Source organism: Cucurbita maxima, unplaced genomic scaffold (assembly GCF_002738345.1).
Source record: "Cucurbita maxima cultivar Rimu unplaced genomic scaffold, Cmax_1.0 Cma_Scf00021, whole genome shotgun sequence".
In the NCBI taxonomy this organism is placed as follows: Eukaryota; Viridiplantae; Streptophyta; class Magnoliopsida; order Cucurbitales; family Cucurbitaceae; genus Cucurbita; species Cucurbita maxima.
The window spans coordinates 3595186-3617604 of NW_019272037.1; the positions used below are offsets into that span (position 1 = coordinate 3595186).

Here is a 22419-nt window from a genome sequence, read left to right on the forward strand (position 1 = left end):
ATTTTAAATTGAATTCTCTTGAATTATATATTTGAACATAAAGAATTGATTTTTTCAAAACATTGGGTAACCTAGCCATTTGTATAAACATTTAAAAAAATGCAAGGTCCATCCACTTGGAGGATGAGGTCAACTCATAATATTTCAAATACTTGCATCAATCATTTAATGATATTATTAAAAATGTTGAATATGTTTAAATTTATAAACCTATCAAATATTATTAATTCTTTCAGAGTTAAATTATATTAATTTAAACACATTATTGGAGTTAAATTATAAGTATATATAACTTAATCATATATATAAATCAGATAAAATGGATTACAAATTTAGCGTAGTTTTCAATCTATTACGGGTGTGTGGTGAGTAGGGCTTATGATATTAACAAAGACAACCTCAAAACCTCCATGAAAAAAGAAAAGAAAAGAAAAGAAAAACTCCATTATTGGGGATGTCTAAGAGGGTGTGTAAAGCGAGAGAGAAGATGCATTAGTGGAATGAAGGAGTAGAAGATAAATAAAGAGAGAGGCCCGATGTCACAAGGTCCACCTTGTTCTTGATCTCTTGGATCTCCAAATAATGGCAGAAGGGTCGGGGCAGATTCTGTATGGAATTTTCTGCGGAGGAATTTCAGGTGCTCTGCAAAATTTGTTTTAAATTTCAGATGAATCAAGAATATATGGTATTTAATTCAATCGACTTGTGTTAGCTCTTACTGTAATTTGGCAATCTCGATCTGGGAAAAGTCCATGTTTGTTGAACTGCCCGTATCCGCTGCTGCTATAACCTCCACGTTTTTGGTTTTCTGTGATTCTTCTGTCGAGCTCTTGATTGCCAGAACTTTACATTTGAAGTTCCTTGCTATATCATCTTCCTCCACAGCCATCCTATGTCGACAAACCAATGCCTATTAATATGAAGAAAACGAAACAAACAATCTCATCCACACCACACCAATGTGTTTAACAGCCGACATTGTAAGATCCCACATCGGTTGAAAATGAAAATGAAAATAAAACATTCCTTACAAGAGTGTGAAAACCTCTCCCTATTAGACGTGTTCTAAAACTACGAGGCTGACGTACCAAAGCAAAGATGGTTAAAGCATACAATATCGGCAAGCGGTGGGCTTAAACTATTACAAATGGTATCAGAGTTAAGTATTAGGCGGTGTGACAGAGTGAGGATGCTAGCTCCAATGGGGTGGATTGTAAGATTCCACGAAGCAAAGATACGAAAAACTCTCCCATTTGAGTTGACTTGTTTTTAAAGTTGTGAGCCTATATTTGTTAAGAAACAGATAATATGTACTAACTAACTAGGTAGCCAAAACAGACCATGAGTGTATGCTACTGCGCAACATATTTTTTTGTGGATGCAAAGGGTGAGTTTGATTAAATGGGTCCCATCCATTAGTTCAAAAAAGTATTGGCACTTTTTTGGTTTTGGGGCTCATAATAAAATTTGTCAGGTAGGAGCCGTTTTTGTGATGAATACCAAACCAAAAGAAGCCACCAAAAGTTGTGATAATTAACTCTTCTCTTCAATAAATGGAAAAATCCACTCCTCCGCCATTAATGAAACCACAAAATCCTAACTGAGCAACGATCATGGGTGATAATTAAGTAATAAACACAGAGATCAAAAATCTAAACCCACCCAGCTACTCTCTTTACCTAACATAATTGACCATTTCTTCAGCAATTCCCCAGAAACTTTGACTACTGAATCCTCTGTTTTGATTCAACTTTTGGAACATCAAGAACAGAAGCTCCCTCTGGCTTTATCACCCATTCAGTACAAGAAATAGCAAGCAGACAGGACGGGACCCGTGCCATTAATGGCCGATCAGGATCATAATTAATGAAGATTCCCGGAGTCCCCAGAAAAAATTAATCCACAACACGGTGAATTTAATGCTTAATTAGACAGTGGAATGATTGATTAATTTTGAAAACTTACTTGTACAGAAAGCTGCGGTCATGGAGGCCGACCACAAGTACAGAAGCTCCAATCTCTCTAACCACGGCCGCGATCTTTCTACCTTCTTCGTCGCAGCCGCCGCCGCCGCCTTCCGTCACAATAATCTCTACCTTTGTCTGTAACATAACCCTATAAAATGGTTATCGTTACCCAAATCATCAGTATAACAAAAGCGATCAAGAAACAACGAGGAGACGATTAAATCTGGAATCGAAAAACTTACATTGGGGAAAGTGGTACAGAGGTCTTTGAAGGATAGGGCTAATTGATAGCCGTTCAATCGGAGATGACGAAGTTTGGAAGCGCTTTTGGATCTTGTAGTGCGAAATACATGGAGAAGAGTAATCAAATCGCCGTAGCGCATTAGGTTATTGAGCGTCCATTTCAATGCCGTTCTAGCTGCTTCAACATCCTCAACAATCACCACGATTTTCCTCAAATCCATCGCTCTTTTCGCGTTTCTATGAGTTCAAATTTGAGAAACGAAACTAAGGATTCGTATATTATGAAGCCCTATCTCTGTAAATCAAATCTCGCCATGGCTGAATTGACAGAGAGAGAGAGAGAGAGAGAGAGAGAGAGAGGGCAATTAATTGAGAGACCCGAAAGGAAATAGATGGGAAAATTCTGTAGCGTTTGGACTGGGATTTTGCTGTCGCTAAATGGAGGTTGATCTTTCAACTTTTGACATTTTTTGGAGGTTTAAAATATGAAGGTTTGCTGTCTGCTCTGCGGCGCTTCGTGGGCCTCTGTCGCTCTGTAAGGATAATACTCTGTTTTTCTTCGCTCCAGTTTTAATGGCGGAATTACTTGATCAAATCTCTCGCGCGTCTGCCATTGAAGACCCTCTCAAAGCTAGTTTTAGATTTCTGAGACGCTCTGTTCTCTCTCAAACCCACAAACTCATGACTTTATCTGGAAACGAGGTTGAGAGAGCTACAAGCTTTAATCTCCTAAGACAAATTTTGTAATCTTTTATTTTTCTTCTAAGATTTTGTGTTAGTTAAAGGTTCGATCTAAATTTTTTATACTTTTCATATTCTTCTTTATTTAGTGTTTCGAGTTTTCAAGAAGCAACAGGATGATCTGCCACGTGTACGGACACTATAATTCGGAATAAATAATTCATCATACTGCCACATCCTTATTATATAAAATTAAATCATGTTTAAAAAATTGGAGAGCATGGGTCGTGCAGTCACGTAGTTTGTTCGCTTTTGTTTGTTCTTCATATTATTGTCATGAAGTTATAAGCCATAATATATGGATATTTTGCTTCAAAAAATAAACTAAAAGCCACTTTTTGCATTTTTTTTTTATATATTTATTTAATTTGTACGATAAAATATAATTTATATTGAATTAGGATAAAAGAAAAAAAAAAAAAAATAGTATTTGGTGTAAAGATAGACAATGCTTTATCTACCAAATTCATTAATATTTTTTTAAATATAAATGTTACATCATCATCTAATTTTTTAATTTATGTAATATTAGTGACCAAATATTCAACATTTATGCCTAAAACAACATTAATTTAAAACAAAAATATTAGTGAATTATGTTTTTAATTACAGTTACATTAAACCTAGGTTTAGTATTATAACTCTTATACGACGGTTATTGATATTGACGTTTTTTATTTTGTGTTTAATAAATTTCTAGACTTTAAAAACATTAAAAATAAAATAATACGATTTAGTACCTTTTTAAAGTATAAATTTATTCTTTGAATTTTCTTAAATTTATAAATTTATTCATAAATTAAACATAAATTTTAAACTTTATTTAAGGCCCAATTTAATACAAAATTAAAATTTTAAAGGGATATTAAATATTTTGAAAATTGAAATAAAATTTGAAGATGGTCCGAAGCTCAACCCGTATCACTGTCCAAACTCGGAGTCGGGTCTACTTTCTGAAGGGTTTTTAGGGTTTAAGCTATTTCGCTGAATTTCTGCATTTATCTTTGGATTGTCAACTACGAAGACGATGACCTCCATGGCTGTTCTGTCAAGAAGGCTCTTCCGCTCCTTCCTGTCGAATTCTAAAGCTTCTCATCACCACGACATCCTGCCCGTGATCTATAGCTCGAAGAACCTTTCCTTCCGCTCGGTCTCAGACATCGGCGAGTCCAGTATTGACTCGGACATGGACTTGGGCTCACATTCAGTATCTAATCGACCTTCTCTCTCACCGTCCTCGTCCCAGTCTTCATCCCAGACGAGAACCATCTATAATCGACCTCTGGAAAATGGCCTCGATGCTGGCATTTATAAGGTACGGTGATATACGACTGCTTTGGGACTTTCGGTTCTTGATATTTGATTGCTTACAGTTTAATCTTAATGGCATTTCGTGTTTTCGTGAAGGCTATATTGGTGGGGCAGGTGGGGCAAAGTCCATTGCAGAAGCAGCTGAAAAGTGGGAGAACAGTGACGCTGTTATCAGTTGGTACGGGTGGTATTCGTAATAATCGGAGACCCTTGGCTAATGAGGAGCCCAGAGAGTATGCAAACCGGTGCGCAGTTCAGTGGCACCGGGTTTCGATTTATCCTCAGAGACTGGGCGATGTTGTCATGAAGCACGTTGTGCCCGGGTAAGCATGTTCTGCCATCAATTTCTGTGACCATCTTAATCAAAGTATTGACAGTGTCCATGGAAATTAATTATTTTGTTTTCTGATTCTTGTACCCCTTGCTGCTCACAAAAAATAGTATTAGGAGTCTTTGTTTCCCCATTTCTTTGTTGCAGCTTCATCTTTACAGTGTAAATTTATCTTTTTCCAGTTCAATTTTGTATTTGGAGGGGAATTTAGAGACCAAAATCTTCACTGATTCAACCACTGGTCTTGTTCGACGCATTAGAGAAGTTGCCATTCGTCGCAGTGGTACAGCACTTAAATCTTTTCTACTCACCCTGTTTTTATGAATGTAAAGTTCCTCATTATATGTATTCTGGCTCTTTCCGATGCAAATGCCATTTCTTGGACGTGATACATTTTTTTAACTGAAAGAGCAAATTTATTCTTCTTGCGTAGGCTGAAAAACCTATATGGGTTCCGACTAGTGTTTGAATTTGAACTTTGGGTCCCTGATTTTCCATTTTCCTTTTTCTTGTTTCGTTTTTTCGATTGCCTGATCCTCTGTGAACCAGAGGGATTACAAAGAATTTGATTGCTTTTGTGCGACTTGGCATTCATGTATGTTGAAATTAATGGCGGAAGGATCACATATGATCTCCATTCCTAAAAGTTTGGTTGTGATGTAGGCCGCCTGGTATTTTTGGGCAAGGGAGAAGGCGATGTTCAGCAGTCCACTCAATTAGAATTCAAAGGTGTTGGCTATTACTAAGAGATGTTGCTTGCAGTGTTGTCATATGAAGGTCTGAATGACCCAATTTTCTCTCTAAATGCTGTGATGATTTCGCTTCAGATTAGTTGTAACAAGGCAATTACATGGCCTTGTGATGATTCCCTTTCCCCCACCCTTTGTTAAGTGATGAATGTTTTTTGATAGCTATATGATTGAGAGAGAAATGAAATCCAAAGTTGACTTGGCTTTCTCTATGCAACTTATTGTTTTTCTATTGTGCAAACGACACCCTGTTTCTTTTGTGATGTTTTCTGTATAGTTGCAATGGTCATGGGCATAATTTGGGTTAGACAGAGGGAATGCTGGCTTTTTGTGAAACGATATCAATGTTATCTAAGCGCAAGACAAACTCTGAACGGTTGCTAGAGGCACATGCATAAGTAATGGAGGCACGCAATGTATGAGTGAGTAGGTTGATTGACAATTGAAATACAAATACGTGATAACTCATGCCATAATTGGGAATGATTGAGTACTGTTCATTGATGCCATGTATTTTCAATAATAGACATTAAATGCGAACGGAATTTTCTAGTCAAAAGATACTATGAATATGCCCGAAGATTGTCTTCGGTCCTAATGGTGCAGGAAGGGACAAGAAGAGGATATATATAATAAAAAAACATCAGATTGTCTAAGATGATTGCTTGTTATAATTCTTCGGTTTCAAACATACTCTTCATGTTTTATAAATGTTTCAAAATTGTCTTTAGAATACAAAAATTGTTAGAATGCCCGACTAAGAATATGGACCCATCTCACCGCTGAAACCAATTCTCTCTTCTTCTCTTCGGCTCTCATGCCAAGACCCATTTTACACTCCAAAGCTGAGGCTGCAGAAAGCTTGGATGAAGAATTATTGTATCCCAAAGAAGGCCCTCGTTGTACAGAGCCCCACCAAGCGTGCATTTATTCATATCTCCGTTGATGGAGAGCCTGCTGGTCGCATTATCATTGGCCTTTATGGTGACGACGCCCTAGCAGGAGTTGCTAGGTTTACAGAAGTAAAGACTTTGTAAAGATCACATCAAACTATGTTCAGGACAGTGGAGTGAGATCTTACGGTGTGGATGTTGAGCTCGCAAAGAGGAAGGGAATGAGTTAGCATCCGAATCACTTAAAGATGAATGGAAGAGAGTCAACGAGAAGTTCTCTGGAACTAAGAACTTGGCTGGAACTGTGGGGATCATTGTGAGAGACCCTTTAAACCATCCCCCGAGTTAAAGTTAGTAGCCCGGAAAGGGAAGCTCGAGGTTGATCAGGAAGGTATCGGTACCGAGCCGAATGGAACGGATTTCACAATTTCCATCAAAGATTCGCCAGAGATGAATGATTCGGCCTAGGTCATTGGAACAGGCTATGGGCAGGATTGGGCAAGTGTAGACAGTGAAAGAGAATACTACCTCTCCCTACTTCAGGTAAAGTTCATACTCTTTATTAGATAAGGCTTTGCCTCGAAGGGTAATCTCCTTTTCATTTTCATTCTATGAAGTTTGAATAGATATGTAATTAAATATTTTGGCACTTCTAATCTCATCCATGTATAGAAATAAGTTTTCAGGATTTGAAAGTTTGAAACTTTCGACCTCAAAGGAAGGAGTACATATCAATTACCAATGTACTATGCTCATATTAGCAGTCAGTTGTTAATAATGTACAAATTTTATGACTATAAACTCAGCTCTTCACTTGTCACTCTAATTCAATTCTATGGTCCAAAAAACTACAAGCTGCCAATAGAGGCCAAGTCAAAACGCTTCACTATTACAAAATCCCATAACTAGTTCAAGAACAAATAGAGGATAATACAACAGCAGATGCATTCATTGTAGAAGTATAGCAATTGGGAACGGCATGGCATGAAATCCATCTGTCAAAGAGTGTATCTCATACCTCAGAAGAGGCAGCAATTCAATCCCGGAAGCTCGATCCGGTTTATATGTGATTGAAGGAAATCTAGCTAGCGCTTGGTGCTCTCGTTGGAAACTAGACTGCTTTTCAATTTCTTTGCAGAAGATGTGAATAGATTTCGAACCGATGTAACCGGGTCATCGACCTGGAAAAGTAAACACAGTTTGCAGTGATTCTCTTGAGATGAAAGTCATAATAAAGAAAGTCCCCTGGGCATGTGCACACAAGGGCAAAACTACAATAGGGCATATTTAAGAGCAGGAGGTTGAAAATCCAAGAATAGAATATATGGATAAACTATATCCCATGGAGTGGCAGACTGCTCCAATAATTATCAGTGAATGCTATGGATTAACTACGGGGGACCCAGATTACTGAAATTGTTCCAACGCAAGTTCAGTCTACACCATGGTTTATTCAAAATTATGTTACCATTTCTAATAACAAATAAAGGCCAAAAAGGTACTGACAAAACCAATCTACCGTGTCACGACTCTTTTGCATCATAATATTGATAAATGAACATCTACCTTGCTCAAAAAATATCACCAGACGTTCTTACGTACATACCTTAATAAGAGATGCTGATGGAGAGTTCTTAGGTGAATGTGGTGAAGAGCTATTTTCACGCTGTAAAGCAGTTAGGGTTAGTTTCCAACCAGGTGCCACATTTCCTGTGGAAATCCAAGGACAAAAATGCCTATGCTGCCTGATTGGATCAAACTCCGTTACACCACCTGACGGAACACCCTTGGGATAATCCTCTGCAAAGAATAATGTAAAAGTAATAAAATATGATTTATCATTTAAAACTAATGACTTGGGAATGATAACACGAAGGGTATGAACTTGCATGACAAAAATACAGAAACTGGGTTGATTAATTTAACTTGTTGGTTGTTTAGCCAGTTGCAAGGCTAGTCTAGGATAAATTATATACAGAATGCCTACTCAATCAGTCTAACATTTGACACATTATGCTAATGTTCAGGCATCAATGGGGAAATAGCTCTCTTCTAAACGATTTCCCCCAGTATTCAGTTTAAGAAACAAGCCAACTATCGTTCACAAAGCAAGCTCATAGACAAGTTACCTCTCAACTTATTTGACTCGAAATTGTTCATGTAAACAATTAACTTTAATAACTATTGCACTTCGGCCAATACCACAGAATTAAAGCATGAAGCCACCGAGTATCTTAGAGGCTGTCTTACATGGCCATGATAACTAGAGAGTCTATAAATATGCTGCGCCATTCGTGGAAAAAGAAGGATTAAGAGTATGTCGTACCTCCACCATGGCCAATATGCTCGCTGTTCACAGAGGTATTCACTTTGTCATTCGCATCACCTCGTTCATGGTCCTGGTTTTCTGAGGTATTGTGGTTATCAGAACAAAGTTTGTCTCTCGTTGATTCGCTCTCACTGGCAATATCTGTATTTGTATCAACTTCAGGGCACGAAGATTTATTTGGGGTCACCTGTAAGTCCAAAGAAACCTCTTTGCTATTTGAGGTATCATTTCCTGAAACCTGTTGTGGATCACACTGGTCCGAGACATCAGAAGGCAACTTCTTTTCACTGCATTCACTACTTGTGATCATAACAGAATCTGTTGACGCCAAAGACTTTTTGACTGGAGAAAGGCCACGATGCAGATCTTCTGCTTTGTTACCAGAATCCGACTGTATTGAATCCTCAGCATTCTCCACCACTTCAATTTCCTGAGCAGGAACAATCTCTGTCCTCTTTACTTGAGTTTCCTCAGTTGAACCATTCAAACAAGATTCAGGTAAGGTTCCCTGATCAGTAACACTTATACCTTCCAACAAAGGGGTCTGATCATCACCAGAAGTACTGCATCTAGGATCAGGTGTTTGATTCTGCTGATCAATTTGTCCAGTAAGGGTGCTATCTTCACTGCTTTTGCTATCTTGTAACATATTTTTATCCAAGGAATCACCTTGGACCATTTCTTGGTCAGTATACATCCGATCACTAATTTTTTCATCACTGAATAACCTAGCCCTCAAATTTTGGCCAATGACAGGCAAAGTGATGGTGGCCTTGAAACTCTGTCGTGCAGGGGTAGGTCCCCCTGCAATTGTGGAACTTAATTTTGACATTTCAACATTAACAATACCTGCATGATTGATGACACTTTTATTGCCTGAATCATGAGTGCCTGACTCACTGTTCAATTCAGTGGGTCCAACCAATCTGATGATTTCCACAGGTTTAGGAATTGTTTGGAATGCCCATAATCCAACGCTAGCTCCACAGAGCCGGCAATCTAAAACAACAGAATTGGGCTGAGATTGCAACTCACTTGAAATCTCAGCAATTCCATTCCCATCTACATTTTCTTTGGTGGCAGCAGTGTATAGATTGACAGTAGGATGTGAAACCAAAGTGGTGGATTTTTTGAGAGATTGGTCAGACCCTGTCTTGCAGTCAACTACATACGGCAGTGAACGAGGTTCCCATCCAAACAAGCTAATCAGCTTTAGAGCCTGCAATATTTTAAATTTTGTTCACTTGGACTGAGAACGAGAGAGAACTTTTTTTTTAAGAATTACAAGGAAAAAACAAATCTTTTATGTTTAAGGGAAAATGCAAGAGTCATACCATTTTATACCAGTATTGGTCCTAAGTTTTACTAAAATACAAAGCTATGCTCAGAAAGATTGGCGATGGTTGAGAATAAAATAAATGACAATAGTAAACAACTCGTAAGAAGATTTGTAAGCATTACTGGAATTAGCAGATGTAGATATTGATGGAACAAGAGCAAAACCTGATAATATACTTCAGCAGTTTCTGAGTCGTGTCCATCTCCTAGGTACTCGATTTCAGATTTTTTATGAGACTCATTACCACATTCCTCCAAGGATAATTCTTCAAGAAATTTCTTGAGGTGGTGACTCTTCATCCATTTGACAAATGAAGACAAAATAACAGGGAGAGCTGAAAGATGTAATAACATAGAACAGCGCTCCCTAAATTTATTAACTAAAGTTGGGGGAGGAGTAGGAGGAAAATTAGCCAATGCTTCATCACAGGCATTATCTATCCAGGGACAGAGTAACTTGTGCCCATTATCCAACTTTAAGCTAAATACCAAAGCGGCCTTCTCAACTGAGGGGGGCAAAACAGAAAACAATTCATCTTTAGTGAAAAAGAAAAAAAGGACAGAAAACTAGAGTCAAATGTGTCACAATCTTTCAGTACTACATGTATGTGATAGAGAATCATACCTTGTTGCTGATTCCAGGAAGATGGAGTAGAGAAAAGGAGACGTGCTCCGCATGATTCACAGGCAATAGTATCCATATCTACATTGATCCAACCTCTTCTAGCACAATTTATAGGATTTACCACCTATGGAAGATATAAAAATTTCTAATATTAGAATCAAAGAATGTCCAAGCTGTGTATATGTTCTACATAGCAAAGAAAAAGAAATATATATATATATAAAATCAGATATCTGCAAACTAGATTTAAAACCCATATACTCTCTCCAAATAAATTGATAAGAAAATAAATATGTAAACCTAGGAAGATAAAATAGAAGTTTCCTGAAACAAATCACAACTCATAGAGAAACATAGCAAGAATACAGAAATTCATCATAAAGAAATGTTATACTGTGCAAAAGACTGATCCTATACATAAATATTAGAAAGAGATTACTTGTAGGGAAAGAGGAAAAGACTTCTGTATGACTGAAAGAGTATGGACAGAAAGAGAAGGATTATGCAGAAAAGAAAAAAAAAAAAAATGCGTGTGATAAAAAATGATACAAAAGGTTTGGCATCCGGAGTTTCCTTTATGCGAAGGCAAAAGTAGTGATGGAGTTCTCTGAGAAATTTGTATAGAAAGTGTTGTGAATTTGAATATTATAGTATGCCAGGAGAGAATGAGATAACAACCTAATGAAAAACACGTTAAATAACAGTGCATAGCCTACAAAATATCATTTCCAATTGCAAGAATAGTTGAGTGATAAAATATTTTCAATCTGACCCTGATTGCTCTATATTAATTTCCTAACCAGAAAAGAAATGAATTCATTTCCAATAGACAGAGGGTGTAGTTGAATCAGAAAACATTGTCATTGATATGAATGCGGTTAATCTATTATAAAGAATCAGAAGACATTGTCAACCCGATCCTGTTCCCCCTTGCCCTAATAAATATTTCCTAAAGTGTATCATGAAAAATGACCTCCACCTCAACCAAAACTTTAAAACTGTGATCAATGGGGAGAAGGACACCTATGTCTTCAGCACAAATAAGAAAAGGGATTCAGCTGAACTCTACTATATAATAAGAAAACAGAATTCAAGAATAACATATATTTCCAGGGAAAATCCAAGACTATGAACCAAGTAAAACATCCCTCAACCAATCGAATAAGCACAAACAATACAAAACTGAAAATTGAAAGTACGAGAAATATTCATAAAACGTTAAGAAAGTGGAAAGCTGAACCAAACCTTAGGTTTACCAAACCATGTCATCGACTTGAATGTGGTTAGTCTTTTAGAAAGATCTCCACGGTCCCAAGGCCTGCATAACGGAGCATCAGAGGATCCAGCAGAAGCTGCAGAATGCTTCTGCAATGCCTCAATTACATCACTTTTTGTCCTCAGTTCTCCCACTACCAGAGCAGATGAAGAATATGGCCGTTTTCTTCCTCTCGACAATTGTCCTCCGGATGGACTGGCATTTGAAAAAAAATCATGTTAAACAATTTTAAAACATCACTCAGAAAAGGATGAACAATCACAAAGTTAGCCTGTTGACAAACCAAAAAGACAGACGCTAGCTAAAATCAACTTCTGCTTTCATCCTCACAATAACTAACTAACATAAACGAAAAACACACAATGAGCTAAGAAAACAAAAGAGCAGCGAAAAAACCTGGAGGACGGGGAAGATGCAGAATTTGAGTTTGGAGTGGCTGGTGCATTCTGAAAGAGCTTGTCCATGATGGAATGAAACCTCTTCTCTGAATCCTGCGACATCGATTGATTCTAGAAGCAATCTCGCTCCCGATTCTTCCAAGTTTACGCAAATCAGATTATCGAAGGAAAATTGAGACTTGCGTGCGGCAAAGAAACGAAGCTGTGCTGCGAATCGAGGCCTTCGGAAAAATTCTCTCGTCCGTCCTTCCTTCCCTCTGTCTGCTCGGCGTCGGCCACTGAACGTAGTATCAATCGGTCTATCTCTCCGTCTCCGACTCGGCGCCCTCAAATTTTATACGGACGGCTATGGCACCATCTGTAATTTGCATCAACGCCGTTGATTTGATGATTTGAGTTTTTTAGAAGTAAATTATTAATATTTGATAATATTTGTTTTATAGTATTTCTTTTGGGTCTAATTAAATACATAAATCCACTAATTAGCTATCTTTGAATTTGAAATTTTTTAAAAAGAGGTTAGAAGTTTGAATCTATAAGTAAAATTTAATTTTATAAAATAAAAAAGCATTTTTTTTTTCTTTTGTTATTGTAAATATTACCGTCGTTGTAACTCAACTACAGAGAGGGCGAAACAGTTACAGCAATTCAAAGGGAATCCCTTTCTTCACGGTGACCGCCAAAATCTGTTGAGTTCCTCCACGACTCTCCATTTCCAACGAACTCATTCCTTTTTTCTCTCTATTTATTAACGCATTTGAATTTGATTTCCAGAATCCCTCATTGCACTCACACCTCTGCTCCCTCACAAAACCATGGCTTTCCTCCTCCTCTGTTCTGCTCCCTTCAAAGCTTTCCTCCTCCTCCTCCTCCTCTCCTTCCACTTCTTCTCCGCTGTTAGCACCGAATTCCTCGTCGGCGATGATGATGGATGGGAAGTCCCTGATCCAAAAGAAACTGGCAAATACAACAAATGGGCCTCCCGCAACAGATTCTCTGTTCATGACACTGTCAGTAAGTGCACAAAATACTGCAAAGCAAGTTGTTTTTCCAGTACCCATCTCGAATTTTAGCTTCACCTGTGATTTTGTGTAACTTTTATGCTGTTAGATTTCAAGTACAAGAAGGATTCGGTGATGGTGGTGACGGAGGAAGAGTACAAAGACTGCCTTTCTTCAAAGCCTCTGTTTTATGACAACAGTGGCAACAGTGTTGTGAAACTTGACAGACCAGGGCTGTTCTATTTCATCAGTGGGGTTACAGGGCATTGTCAAAAAGGCCAGAAAATGATCATCAAAGTGTTGGAACCTGTCAGCCCTCCTCACCCACCCACTCCTCCACCCCATGATAACAAGAAAGCTGCAGCAGCTAATTTACTCTCTGTTTCATCTCCAATCTTGGGGATGTTCTTCATGTTCTTTGCTTCGTTTCTGCTTATTTGAATGATTTGTGATGTCGTCTAGAATGCTGTGTTGGGTCTTTTAGGGAGGCTATGTTCGTTTTTTGGTTTTCTTGGATTAGGTGTTAGGGAATGGGATTGGTTCGATTCATTTATCATCAAATTATTTTTTTTTTTAAATTCTTATGCTATGAATGAATTGCGAGTTCTGCTCTGGTTTTTCTTCCACTTTGTCTGTGTGCAACATTGATGTGCCAAGCTAAGAGTAAGAACTGTAGCTGAATTGGGGATAGCCGAACGATATTGAATAATAATCTCTAAACGAGCCTCATCGCTCAACGATATTCTAACAAGTGTAACTGAGAGTTCAGAAGTATTAAGAAGAAGTTGGTAGGCTTAGTTACTGAGAAATTATAGTCGGGTTCGGTTTCAGTTTCCAAAATTTTGCATTACAATGTAATCAACAACAAGTTCACCGTCCCAGCGTCAAAACTTTTCTTAGGCTATGAATATTAGGATACAAAATCGCATCTGGTTACCAGACTATTTTAGGAACATCATATCAGCAAATAAATGAATCACTCAGGATAGAATAATAATTTCCTCAGCTATGAAATGGTGTGACTCACAGAGGTTTCAGTTAGTATCTTACAAATTGTCTCTCATCCTCATCGCCATTCTTCCTCCCATAAGGGTTGCTCTCACTGAATCGGTTTTTGCTCCCTTCTACGTTGCGCGTTTTCTTCCTGAATTTCGAGGCACCGCTGTCGATGTTAAGGTTGACCTTTGGAGGGTTGGAAAAGCAGAATGAAGCAGCAATAGCCTGTTCACATACAGTTATATAAGGTGAGAAGTGAAATATATAGAAACATTCTTCCCTATTATCTACTCATCGATGTCTAGCAGAGAGCTTCAAGATTGTGACATAATGCAATCATTTCCAAATGAACAAAGACTAATTTGTTGAACATATATCCACCAAATTTTAGTTAGCGAAGCTCCTCACTAAGATGTTGGAAAAATATGGCTCATAGGCAAATTATCATAGCATGCATGTGCGGAGATTTCATTATATGGGTTAGATGAAAGGAAGTTAAGATCAGTACCTGGAGATCAAGGCGGTGGACGTTGAAAATATCTTTTATAGAGTGTGAATTGTAAGCTAATAAATAGGATCTGTAAGCTTCCTTAGCGGACTTGTTCAAATAATAATTGCTCCCAACCAGCTTTTCCTGCATCATTCAAGAGATTCCAGGATTAAAATCAATGGATGATTAATATTTCATATTCATGTGCCTGCGCTTTAGAGGACAAGGAAATTACCAGATGAGACTGCACGTTGGCTAATTTCTTATCACTGAACTCATACTCTTTGACAGGAACTTTCGCATCCTGACAATAGAAGAACGTGAACCACACTCAAACTAAAGAAAAGGCAAGCACTAGTGAATTGTATACAGGAGCTTGTTTGCAAAGCAATGCCATGCTTGACATAAGCAAAACTGTATGGAATTCTGAGCTTTGTTTATTTTTGCTCTTCCTCTAATTCTACTTAATCCATGAGAAGAAGATATTTTATCCCAACTACGATGCAATATAAATTTTTAGGGAAAATACCACACCTTTAAATAGCGAAGAAATTGAAGCTCTTCAGAAATCAAGAAAAGTAGGGCATTTCCTTTGTTACCCTCGCCTCGAGCTGTTCGACCAACTCTGTGAATATATTCCTGAAAGCAACAATTTCACACAACATTAAACCCAACTAGTATAGGAATTACCTAGTAACAAAATAGTATTGGAATGACAAGGATAATAAATGAGAAGTAAACATAATTAAGGAAAAAGAGGCACCTTGGGTTCATCTGGAGGATCATATTGCACAATCCAATCCTGAGACATTCGAAATGAGCATAGAGAATCAATGAGATATATGTATTAAGCTAAATGGCTTTAAGAAATGTAATACAATTATTATCCTTTAACTCAGTAATTTTAATAAGCATTATTCAATATGCCAGCCTACAATGAAAATAGATGCGAAACAAATTTAGTTCTTCCTCATCCTTCCAAGATTTATGCTAACAGAACTGATCTCTTTTAATGAATCCAGACGGAGTATTAGTGGACACTTCCACCCTCAAAGAACCTTAAATTTTAAAAGGAGCCCCACATACTCGGGCAAAAAATACATCGAAGGAACACACACACACAAAAAAAAAAAAGGAAAAAAATTGAGAGGATATGCACTAGTATGTAGATGCAGGTGTTGTCAAGATGTAGGTTGATTGATCAACGACCTTACAAAAAGCCAAGAAAATAAATGCCTACTAGAGAATTTCCATTTATAAAAAATAACTGTTATCATGATTTGCAAGAAATTATGATCAACAAGGAAATACAACTTTAATCGTTCACATTGGGAGAAAAAATGAAGATAACTTACAACAGCGGGGATGTCAAGTCCACGTGCAGCAACATCAGTACATAGTAGGATCCCCGTCTCAGCCTTGTTGAAGGCAAAGAAGGTAGAAGTTCTCTTCTGCTGCTTTTGTTTTCCATGAATATCCATGCAATCGACCTTAATGTATCTAAGAAGGTCCGCATGGAATTTGACGGAGTTACAAGACGAGAAGAAGACCATAATTTTCTTAGATAAATTTCTCTTCAAGAAGGAATATAGAAGAACGAATCTTTTAGCACTGGGCACAACACAATAACCTTGTTGCAACCCCTCATTGGTGACCTACAACGACATATATGTAATTCGCTTGATTAGAAGCAAGGAATTAGATATTAAATTAACATATATAACAGTAGATCATGTTACCTTGGTTCTTCCATCATCTACATCAATATAAATAGGAGTCGACTGAAAAGACAGGCGAACAAGATCTTCAACCTGTTATTTTATTTTGTTGGGGGGATTGGTGGGGATGGAGAGAACCAAAATCAATTCACATGAACAAATAAATAGAAGTTCATAAGATGATAACTACATTCACATTATGGTAGAAAAGAAGAAAACAAGAGAGAAGAAGTATAAAAGTTTAATGCAATGCACAAACCTTTTGAGTTTGGGTTGCTGAGAATAAAGCAGTCTGTCTATTCTGCAAATTTGATTCAAATTAAAATACCATCAGATTACAGTATTGCACGAGGAAAAGAATGACCCAACCATAATAATAATGGTGCACTCCTACTCAAACTACTTTAACCTCATTTGCTAAGGCAACCAAATGATGTGGCAACTTTTAGTAACTAATACGACAGTCTTGAAAAGGGTTCATAGTTATATATATAAAAGAACAAAACAAGAATAGTCATACCTTTGGTAGGAGCTTTATAATCTGTTTCATTTCCTCCTCAAAATTGGTTTCCAATATCCTGTCCGCTTCATCAATTATGAGGCACTGCAAAGAAGTTTAGAAAGAAAAGAATGTAACATTTATAAGATTGAGGATTACATACAGGAAATTACCAAACATAATTTGATGAGTTGTTCAGATGCAAATTCTACTCATCAAGAATAGGAAATGGAAATTAAAAAATCTTTTAGAGGTGATAAAAACCAACTTAATTAATATATCCGTCCATTATCAATGAAGGAGTTTCTTATCCAAAAAATTGAGATTGAAAAAAATAACACAAAAAAAAAAAAAAAAAAAAAAAGAACAGAGCACATGAGAAGCAGACCACATGCTGGCAGGAACAAGTTCAGAACAGTAGCTGCTAGCAACAAAATTTCAAGAATCCAATCTTTACTTTGGTACTGATAAAAATATTTTCCAACAAAATACATCAATAATGGCAAGCAAATTTGGCCCATCTTACCTTCAAATTTTTAAACACAAAATTCTTGGTATGTTGAAGATGGTCAAGAAGTCGACCAGGGGTTGCTATTAACAGATTGACCCCTTTTGTAATACGATCTGCCTCAGCTTGTCGGCTAGAACCACCAGTAACAAGGCCAAGTGTCTGTGAATGATATTTGAGAAGCTCTTTTGCCACATCATGTGTCTGAATTATTGAAAATGGTCAGTCAGTAATAATATCAAGAGAGTTGAATGTAAGGAAGGTTGAAGGAAGACAACAAGAAAAAGGTTGTTAGTGATCGAGCTGCTTCTTATGCATATTAAAAGAGTGTTTGGGTTTGCTTTTCTGGGGTTAGCCGTATGCCATAGGTTTTTATATAAAAGGGAGTTCGTATTATCCTTCTAAGAATTTTGTTTTTGTTGTTCGTTTGTTGTAATCAAGCTTAGAGAGATTTTTATTTTCCGTCTTGGAGCTTTTCATTCGTGAATGAAGTTCTTCATTTTTTTAAAATCAAAATAGAATTTTTGAAGATAGATCTAGAGAATGAATCTGAGTTGAGATTCATAAATTACTTTTTATCTTTATAATTATAATTCTTCTTTCAACTAATACAAAATTAAGCCTTTTTGGAAAATAAAAAAAAAAAAAAATTTGTAAGCTCCTTCAGCATCAATATGAGGAGACATTGATAGCTAACATTAAAAAGTAATAGGGGCAAGGGGGGAAATTCTACCAACCTGCATTGCAAGCTCCCGTGTTGGGCAAATAACGATAACACCAGTTCCATTACGAGGAGTAAAGCTGATGTGATGGAGTAGTTCAACAGCTGGTATAAGAAAGGCAAGGGTTTTCCCGGATCCAGTCCTTGCGGCTCCAAGAACATCTTTGCCAGTCAGAAAAGGTGGAATTGATCTGGCTTGAATCTGCATTCATAAAGACAGGAAAATTTGATATTATGCAAGTCCATATATTAGTTTGCTACTACAATTTAAACCGACTAAAAGATATAAATCAATGTTTCAACATATCCACATCTTAAAGAGAAGCCTAACAACCAGTGCAAGATTCATTAAAAGAACTCCAACCCATATTCGACTGTTAAGTTTACCCCATTACATATTACTTATAGTTAACATCAAAACATTGGATATCATTAGATTTTTTTTTTTCAGCATTCCCGTACTTGCGACTTGCGTACTTCGGGTTAAATAGTTATCAGCAAAAGTTCTACCCTTAATTGAAATTGAATTCAATCTCTACATTTACCGTAACGATGTAAACAACCGAACAAGACATGGAACGCCAAAAAGTAAATTGTACATAGAAAATCTCTCTCTATCAAACAAAAAAATTGGCGCGAATATTTGACAACAAAACCGCCTAATCAGAAATCTCACCTGAGTCATATGCTGAAATCCAATGTCTTTAATCGCCCGGAGAGTTTTCTCCGACAATTCAAGCGAATCAAACGAAACTGTACTCATAATTCCTGAGCCACCAGTCTTAACCTTCTTTTTCTCGTTCACTTTCTCCTCATCCTTCTCAACTTTCCCATCCACGTCATCCTCTCCCTCACCATCATTAGCAGTTTCATGTCCTTCCTCCTCCAACTCGCCCTTCTTTTTCGTCTTCCTCTTCTTCTTGTTCATCTTCTCACCTTTTTTCACTTTCTCCTCTGATACATTACCTTCAGCATCTCCTTCCCCTTCTTCTTCAGCTTTCATTGGATTTTGAGGTTCCGATTCTTCAGCACCCGTTGAAGGAAGATTTTTCTTTGGTCTCTTCCTCTTGCGCCTTTTGTCCATTGCCTCAACCTCTGATGAAGAGGGAACTTTCTCGTCCAGTGCAACCATGGATTGACTTCGAGGTGATGAATCTCCCTAGAATTTAGAACACAAGTAGTGAAGGGAAGAGGTCAATACCCCGCCAAGCAAGTGGGATTTAAGCCACTCAGGTTTTCTAGGGTTTATCAGCTAAAACCTGAGCCACCGGAGTTGAGCAACTTGAACAACTTCGCTAGGCGAACATTTGGGCCGACAACTTGGACTGTTTAAATAGAATTATGGGCTTTTGGGCCTCAATTCATTCTACGTGGCACGTTTTGGAAAATATTTATTGCATAAATGACAAAACTTATCATTTAATTTGATTTCTTAAATTACTAAAATACCCCAATTCAAAGTTTATAATTACGAGGTGTTTGATACAAAATCCAAGATTTTTTCTAACACTTTTTTTTCAGATTCTGTATATATATCTATATACATATGTATATACTATATATATGTATATGTATATATACACACACGAAGTTGGTTCGCAATGCACTCGGTGAATTGTTCTAAAGTCATAAATGGTAATAACATATACTACTTGTTATATCAATTAATGTTAGTATATGAATGACAATCGTTGGAATCTTGTTCAAAAATTATTTCTAAGCTTTTCGTATAGAAAATTAAGAAAAAATTAGAGTACTTAAATTATAATTTAACTTGAAAATCAAAATGTGGTAGATTAGGCATTTGAGTTGCAATCGTTGAAAACACAAGTAACGTGTCAATATACCTTAGACAAGTATGACGGTGACACACGGGACATACTTGGGCAAATTTGGAGACGTCAAGCCCGGCTAGATGCAAGGTTTCTTCACTGTGTTGACACTTTAGACAGACAAATGACGATTTATATCAACATCCAACACCCACATAAATGAGCTCTGATTTAAATGGGATCTTTTTCTTTCAACCACACCCATCTTCAGATTCCTTCAGTTCTTCTTTGAAGATGATACAAGTATGGATAGATTATGTGTATCATTTTTGGAAGGAGAGAAAATAGTAAAACCAGTTGCCTGCAATAAGTAATATGCTCCTGTAACATGCTGTTCTTGATTGGGGAGTCTCTGTAAAACAAGAACAAAAACTTAACTAAAATGCAAACACAATCATTTGATTCCAACACCCGCCTTGTCTTATCAAATATAAAGGTCTAAACAAAAAACTATACACATACACCTTCATGGCCCCTCCTCCCATCATCTTCTTCTATTGTATTGCCCCCCCCCACCTACACTAAGGTTATGGAGCAATGTAGCTAGGCTCCATCAAGGCTTGACCCAGAACTTCCATGGCTGCACCTTAATATTAGACTCTAAGCAGATAGAAACTGAGTTCAGGAGTTCCATTGCTATCTGGGTTCACCATGTAGAAAGCTTCCGAATCTTTAGAACCCACAATTCTCTCGAATCTGGCTCTCATGTACATGATTTCATTATCGGAACCCGCTTCAGATTGAGGCGATTCGGTTTCAGCTTCATAGTTTCTTGGCAGAACACCTGCACCCATTGAAATTGGCTCCACGGCCTTGAGGATTTTCATCTCTTTAGCTCCACAATCCTTCTTGGTAGCAAAACCACTCTTCCTCCCATTGCAGAATGTCCTCCAGAGAGGCTCTTCTAGAAGCCTCGCTGCTTTCTTTTCCCCTTCTTTCTCTTTATCACATTCCAACGCGATTCGGACCAACCCAGATGCCATTTCTTTTACCAACCCAGCAATAGGCGTCGCTAGCTCTACCAAAAAGGCCGGTTCCGAGTTGGGGTCTCTCTGAAATGCAAAATGTACATGCCCACGCCGAGATCCGAAAAGGGTTCCGATGACTCGAGAACCCAGACACGGTGAAAGGGTCGACCGATTTTTAGCAAAAACCCCGAGAACCGAACGCAACCGCGCAACTGCTACGGCTGGCATCTTCCTTCTTGTTGGTGGGGGCTCTGGAGAGACGACTCTGTTTTTTTTCTTCTTGATCTCATCTGGGTCCAGCTCGGCGGGCTCGGAGGAGGGCTTGAGGGATGGGAGTGGGCATGGATCGTCTTCTTCTTGGCTCCCAACCTTCTGGGTCCAGTGGAAGTGTCTTCTGGAGGTGGAGGAATCCATGAATGAGAAAGATTATGCGCTCTTCTGTTTAGTGTGGTATGTCTGTGGGGGCAGTACTCAAAGTTCCTTATTTTCTAGGCAGGGCAAGAGAATCCTGACAAAAGAAACAAACACTGACCCACAGGAAACATGTAAAAATGGGAAAGAAAGGAATCTGAGGAGACAAAGTGAGTGTTCTTTCACTTTCTTGTGGGTAGAGACAGGGGATTAGGAGGGGTTTTGACTCGCTAATTACCCTAATCTCGAACAAGTAAAACTATGGGAGCAGAGGATTGAGACGCTACAAAAGAGTGGAGACAACCCTGTTCCACTATGAACATTGGTCGGAAAACGCAACCTCTGAAGGATTCTGAGCTGTGTCTTGTGGAGATGCAGAGTATGATGAGAGATGACGCAAGGCTTTTATCTGAAACCTCATACCCTTTGCTGGTTCTGGAGTCTACATTCCATCTATCAACTTCTGTAACTGACACCTCCAGTGTTCAATGAGCCACAAGGATGAAGGCAGATGAAAAGTTCAAACTTTTTTGAAAAAACAAAAACATAGCCGTTATATGATTTGACTAAATCCTTTTCAGTTGATTCCATTACGGCCTTTATAGTTCAAAATAGATAGGGAGGTAATTCTCCTCTACAATTGAACCTTATGGGTTGGATGTGTTAGTTGTTACTCGTTTCCATCTCCCATTGACGTGGGATTTCATTGTCCACTTGTCCACTCACCCTCGAGGCTCAACGCCCTTGCACTCGTTCCCTGTCTTGGTTGGCGCTCGTTTCCCTCTCCAATTAATGTGGGATCTCACTATCCACTTGTTCACTTACCCTTGGGGCTCAACACCCTCGCACTCAGTTTCTTTCCTCACTATCCACTTGTCCACTCACCATCGGGGATCAATGCCCTTGCACTCGTTCTCTGTCTTAGTTGACACTCGTTTTCTTTCTCATTGTCCACTTGTCCACTCACCTTTGGGGCTCAACGCTCTCGCACTCGTTTCTCTCTCCAATCGACGTGGAATCTCACTGTTAGACGAGCATAAGCTCTCGTGGTTTTGCTTTGGGCTTCCCAAAACG

The 22419-nt window shown here is 38.0% G+C and overlaps 6 protein-coding genes and 1 pseudogene across 9 annotated transcripts; 3 read left to right on the top strand and 4 right to left on the bottom strand.

Moving 5' to 3' along the window:
- Positions 1-425: 425 nt before the first annotated feature.
- LOC111495088 lies at positions 426-10791 on the bottom strand. 2 transcript variants are annotated; one of them, XM_023144960.1, is made up of 6 exons: positions 10781-10791; positions 6764-6769; positions 2210-2863; positions 1966-2102; positions 720-890; positions 426-642 (listed from the first exon to the last, which is right to left on the bottom strand). In XM_023144960.1, exons 3-6 carry the CDS (start codon positions 2429-2431, stop codon positions 540-542), a joined length of 633 nt encoding a protein of 210 aa, XP_023000728.1. In that variant the 5' UTR covers positions 2432-2863; positions 6764-6769; positions 10781-10791; the 3' UTR covers positions 426-539. The 2 variants fall into 2 exon arrangements, with proteins under 2 accessions (XP_023000728.1, XP_023000727.1); XM_023144959.1 differs by lacking the exons at positions 6764-6769; positions 10781-10791 and having other exon boundaries at positions 2210-2986.
- LOC111495086 (single-stranded DNA-binding protein, mitochondrial) lies at positions 3893-5901 on the top strand. Of its 3 annotated transcripts, none has more exons than XM_023144958.1 (5): positions 3893-4266; positions 4359-4585; positions 4776-4876; positions 5257-5370; positions 5620-5901. In XM_023144958.1, the coding sequence occupies exons 1-4, from the start codon at positions 3979-3981 to the stop codon at positions 5337-5339; spliced, it is 699 nt and encodes a 232-aa protein (XP_023000726.1). In that variant the 5' UTR covers positions 3893-3978; the 3' UTR covers positions 5340-5370; positions 5620-5901. The 3 variants fall into 3 exon arrangements, with proteins under 3 accessions (XP_023000726.1, XP_023000725.1, XP_023000724.1); XM_023144957.1 differs by having other exon boundaries at positions 5626-5901; XM_023144956.1 differs by lacking the exon at positions 5620-5901 and having other exon boundaries at positions 5257-5600.
- LOC111495089 lies at positions 6095-6910 on the top strand (annotated as a pseudogene).
- LOC111495084 lies at positions 6923-12583 on the bottom strand. The gene is made up of 7 exons (XM_023144954.1): positions 12200-12583; positions 11773-11998; positions 10528-10651; positions 10068-10408; positions 8562-9783; positions 7842-8035; positions 6923-7416 (listed from the first exon to the last, which is right to left on the bottom strand). The coding sequence occupies exons 1-7, from the start codon at positions 12301-12303 to the stop codon at positions 7321-7323; spliced, it is 2307 nt and encodes a 768-aa protein (XP_023000722.1). The 5' UTR covers positions 12304-12583; the 3' UTR covers positions 6923-7320.
- Positions 12584-12870: 287 nt separating this feature from the next.
- On the top strand, positions 12871-13777 carry LOC111495090 (mavicyanin-like). The gene is made up of 2 exons (XM_023144961.1): positions 12871-13215; positions 13312-13777. The coding sequence occupies exons 1-2, from the start codon at positions 13017-13019 to the stop codon at positions 13641-13643; spliced, it is 531 nt and encodes a 176-aa protein (XP_023000729.1). The 5' UTR covers positions 12871-13016; the 3' UTR covers positions 13644-13777.
- Positions 13778-14000: 223 nt separating this feature from the next.
- Positions 14001-19391, bottom strand: LOC111495085 (DEAD-box ATP-dependent RNA helicase 51). The gene is made up of 12 exons (XM_023144955.1): positions 18811-19391; positions 18151-18336; positions 17432-17617; positions 16927-17010; positions 16666-16707; positions 16428-16499; positions 16044-16343; positions 15452-15490; positions 15223-15327; positions 14924-14992; positions 14707-14832; positions 14001-14423 (listed from the first exon to the last, which is right to left on the bottom strand). Exons 1-12 carry the CDS (start codon positions 19264-19266, stop codon positions 14241-14243), a joined length of 1848 nt encoding a protein of 615 aa, XP_023000723.1. The 5' UTR covers positions 19267-19391; the 3' UTR covers positions 14001-14240.
- Positions 19392-20345: 954 nt separating this feature from the next.
- LOC111495743 (protein MIZU-KUSSEI 1-like) lies at positions 20346-21813 on the bottom strand. Its single transcript, XM_023145908.1, has 2 exons — positions 20489-21813; positions 20346-20430 (listed from the first exon to the last, which is right to left on the bottom strand). The coding sequence occupies exon 1, from the start codon at positions 21346-21348 to the stop codon at positions 20560-20562; it is 789 nt and encodes a 262-aa protein (XP_023001676.1). The 5' UTR covers positions 21349-21813; the 3' UTR covers positions 20346-20430; positions 20489-20559.
- Between the last annotated feature and the right edge of the window lie 606 nt (positions 21814-22419).

Excerpts from the sequence above, each read along its gene's own strand:
- LOC111495085 (XM_023144955.1), bottom strand. The coding sequence starts at position 19,266 with ATGGTTGCACTGGACGAGAAAGTTCCCTCTTCATCAGAGGTTGAGGCA. Across the intron at positions 14,833-14,923 it reads CCAACGTGCAGTCTCATCTG|GAAAAGCTGGTTGGGAGCAA; the intron begins GTAATTTCCTTG and ends TGAATGATGCAG. Across the intron at positions 14,424-14,706 it reads TCCACCGCCTTGATCTCCAG|GCTATTGCTGCTTCATTCTG; the intron begins GTACTGATCTTA and ends GTATGTGAACAG.
- LOC111495086 (XM_023144958.1), top strand. The coding sequence starts at position 3,979 with ATGACCTCCATGGCTGTTCTGTCAAGAAGGCTCTTCCGCTCCTTCCTG. Across the intron at positions 4,586-4,775 it reads ATGAAGCACGTTGTGCCCGG|TTCAATTTTGTATTTGGAGG; the intron begins GTAAGCATGTTC and ends ATCTTTTTCCAG. Across the intron at positions 4,877-5,256 it reads AGTTGCCATTCGTCGCAGTG|GCCGCCTGGTATTTTTGGGC; the intron begins GTACAGCACTTA and ends GTTGTGATGTAG.
- LOC111495084 (XM_023144954.1), bottom strand. The coding sequence starts at position 12,303 with ATGTCGCAGGATTCAGAGAAGAGGTTTCATTCCATCATGGACAAGCTC. Across the intron at positions 10,409-10,527 it reads TTCCTGGAATCAGCAACAAG|TTGAGAAGGCCGCTTTGGTA; the intron begins GTATGATTCTCT and ends TGCCCCCCTCAG. Across the intron at positions 8,036-8,561 it reads GCATATTGGCCATGGTGGAG|AGGATTATCCCAAGGGTGTT; the intron begins GTACGACATACT and ends TATTCTTTGCAG.
- LOC111495090 (XM_023144961.1), top strand. The coding sequence starts at position 13,017 with ATGGCTTTCCTCCTCCTCTGTTCTGCTCCCTTCAAAGCTTTCCTCCTC. Across the intron at positions 13,216-13,311 it reads CTCTGTTCATGACACTGTCA|ATTTCAAGTACAAGAAGGAT; the intron begins GTAAGTGCACAA and ends TTATGCTGTTAG.
- LOC111495743 (XM_023145908.1), bottom strand. The coding sequence starts at position 21,348 with ATGGATTCCTCCACCTCCAGAAGACACTTCCACTGGACCCAGAAGGTT.
- LOC111495088 (XM_023144960.1), bottom strand. The coding sequence starts at position 2,431 with ATGGATTTGAGGAAAATCGTGGTGATTGTTGAGGATGTTGAAGCAGCT. Across the intron at positions 891-1,965 it reads GACCGCAGCTTTCTGTACAA|GATGGCTGTGGAGGAAGATG; the intron begins GTAAGTTTTCAA and ends TTGTCGACATAG. Across the intron at positions 643-719 it reads ATCGAGATTGCCAAATTACA|AGCACCTGAAATTCCTCCGC; the intron begins GTAAGAGCTAAC and ends CAAATTTTGCAG.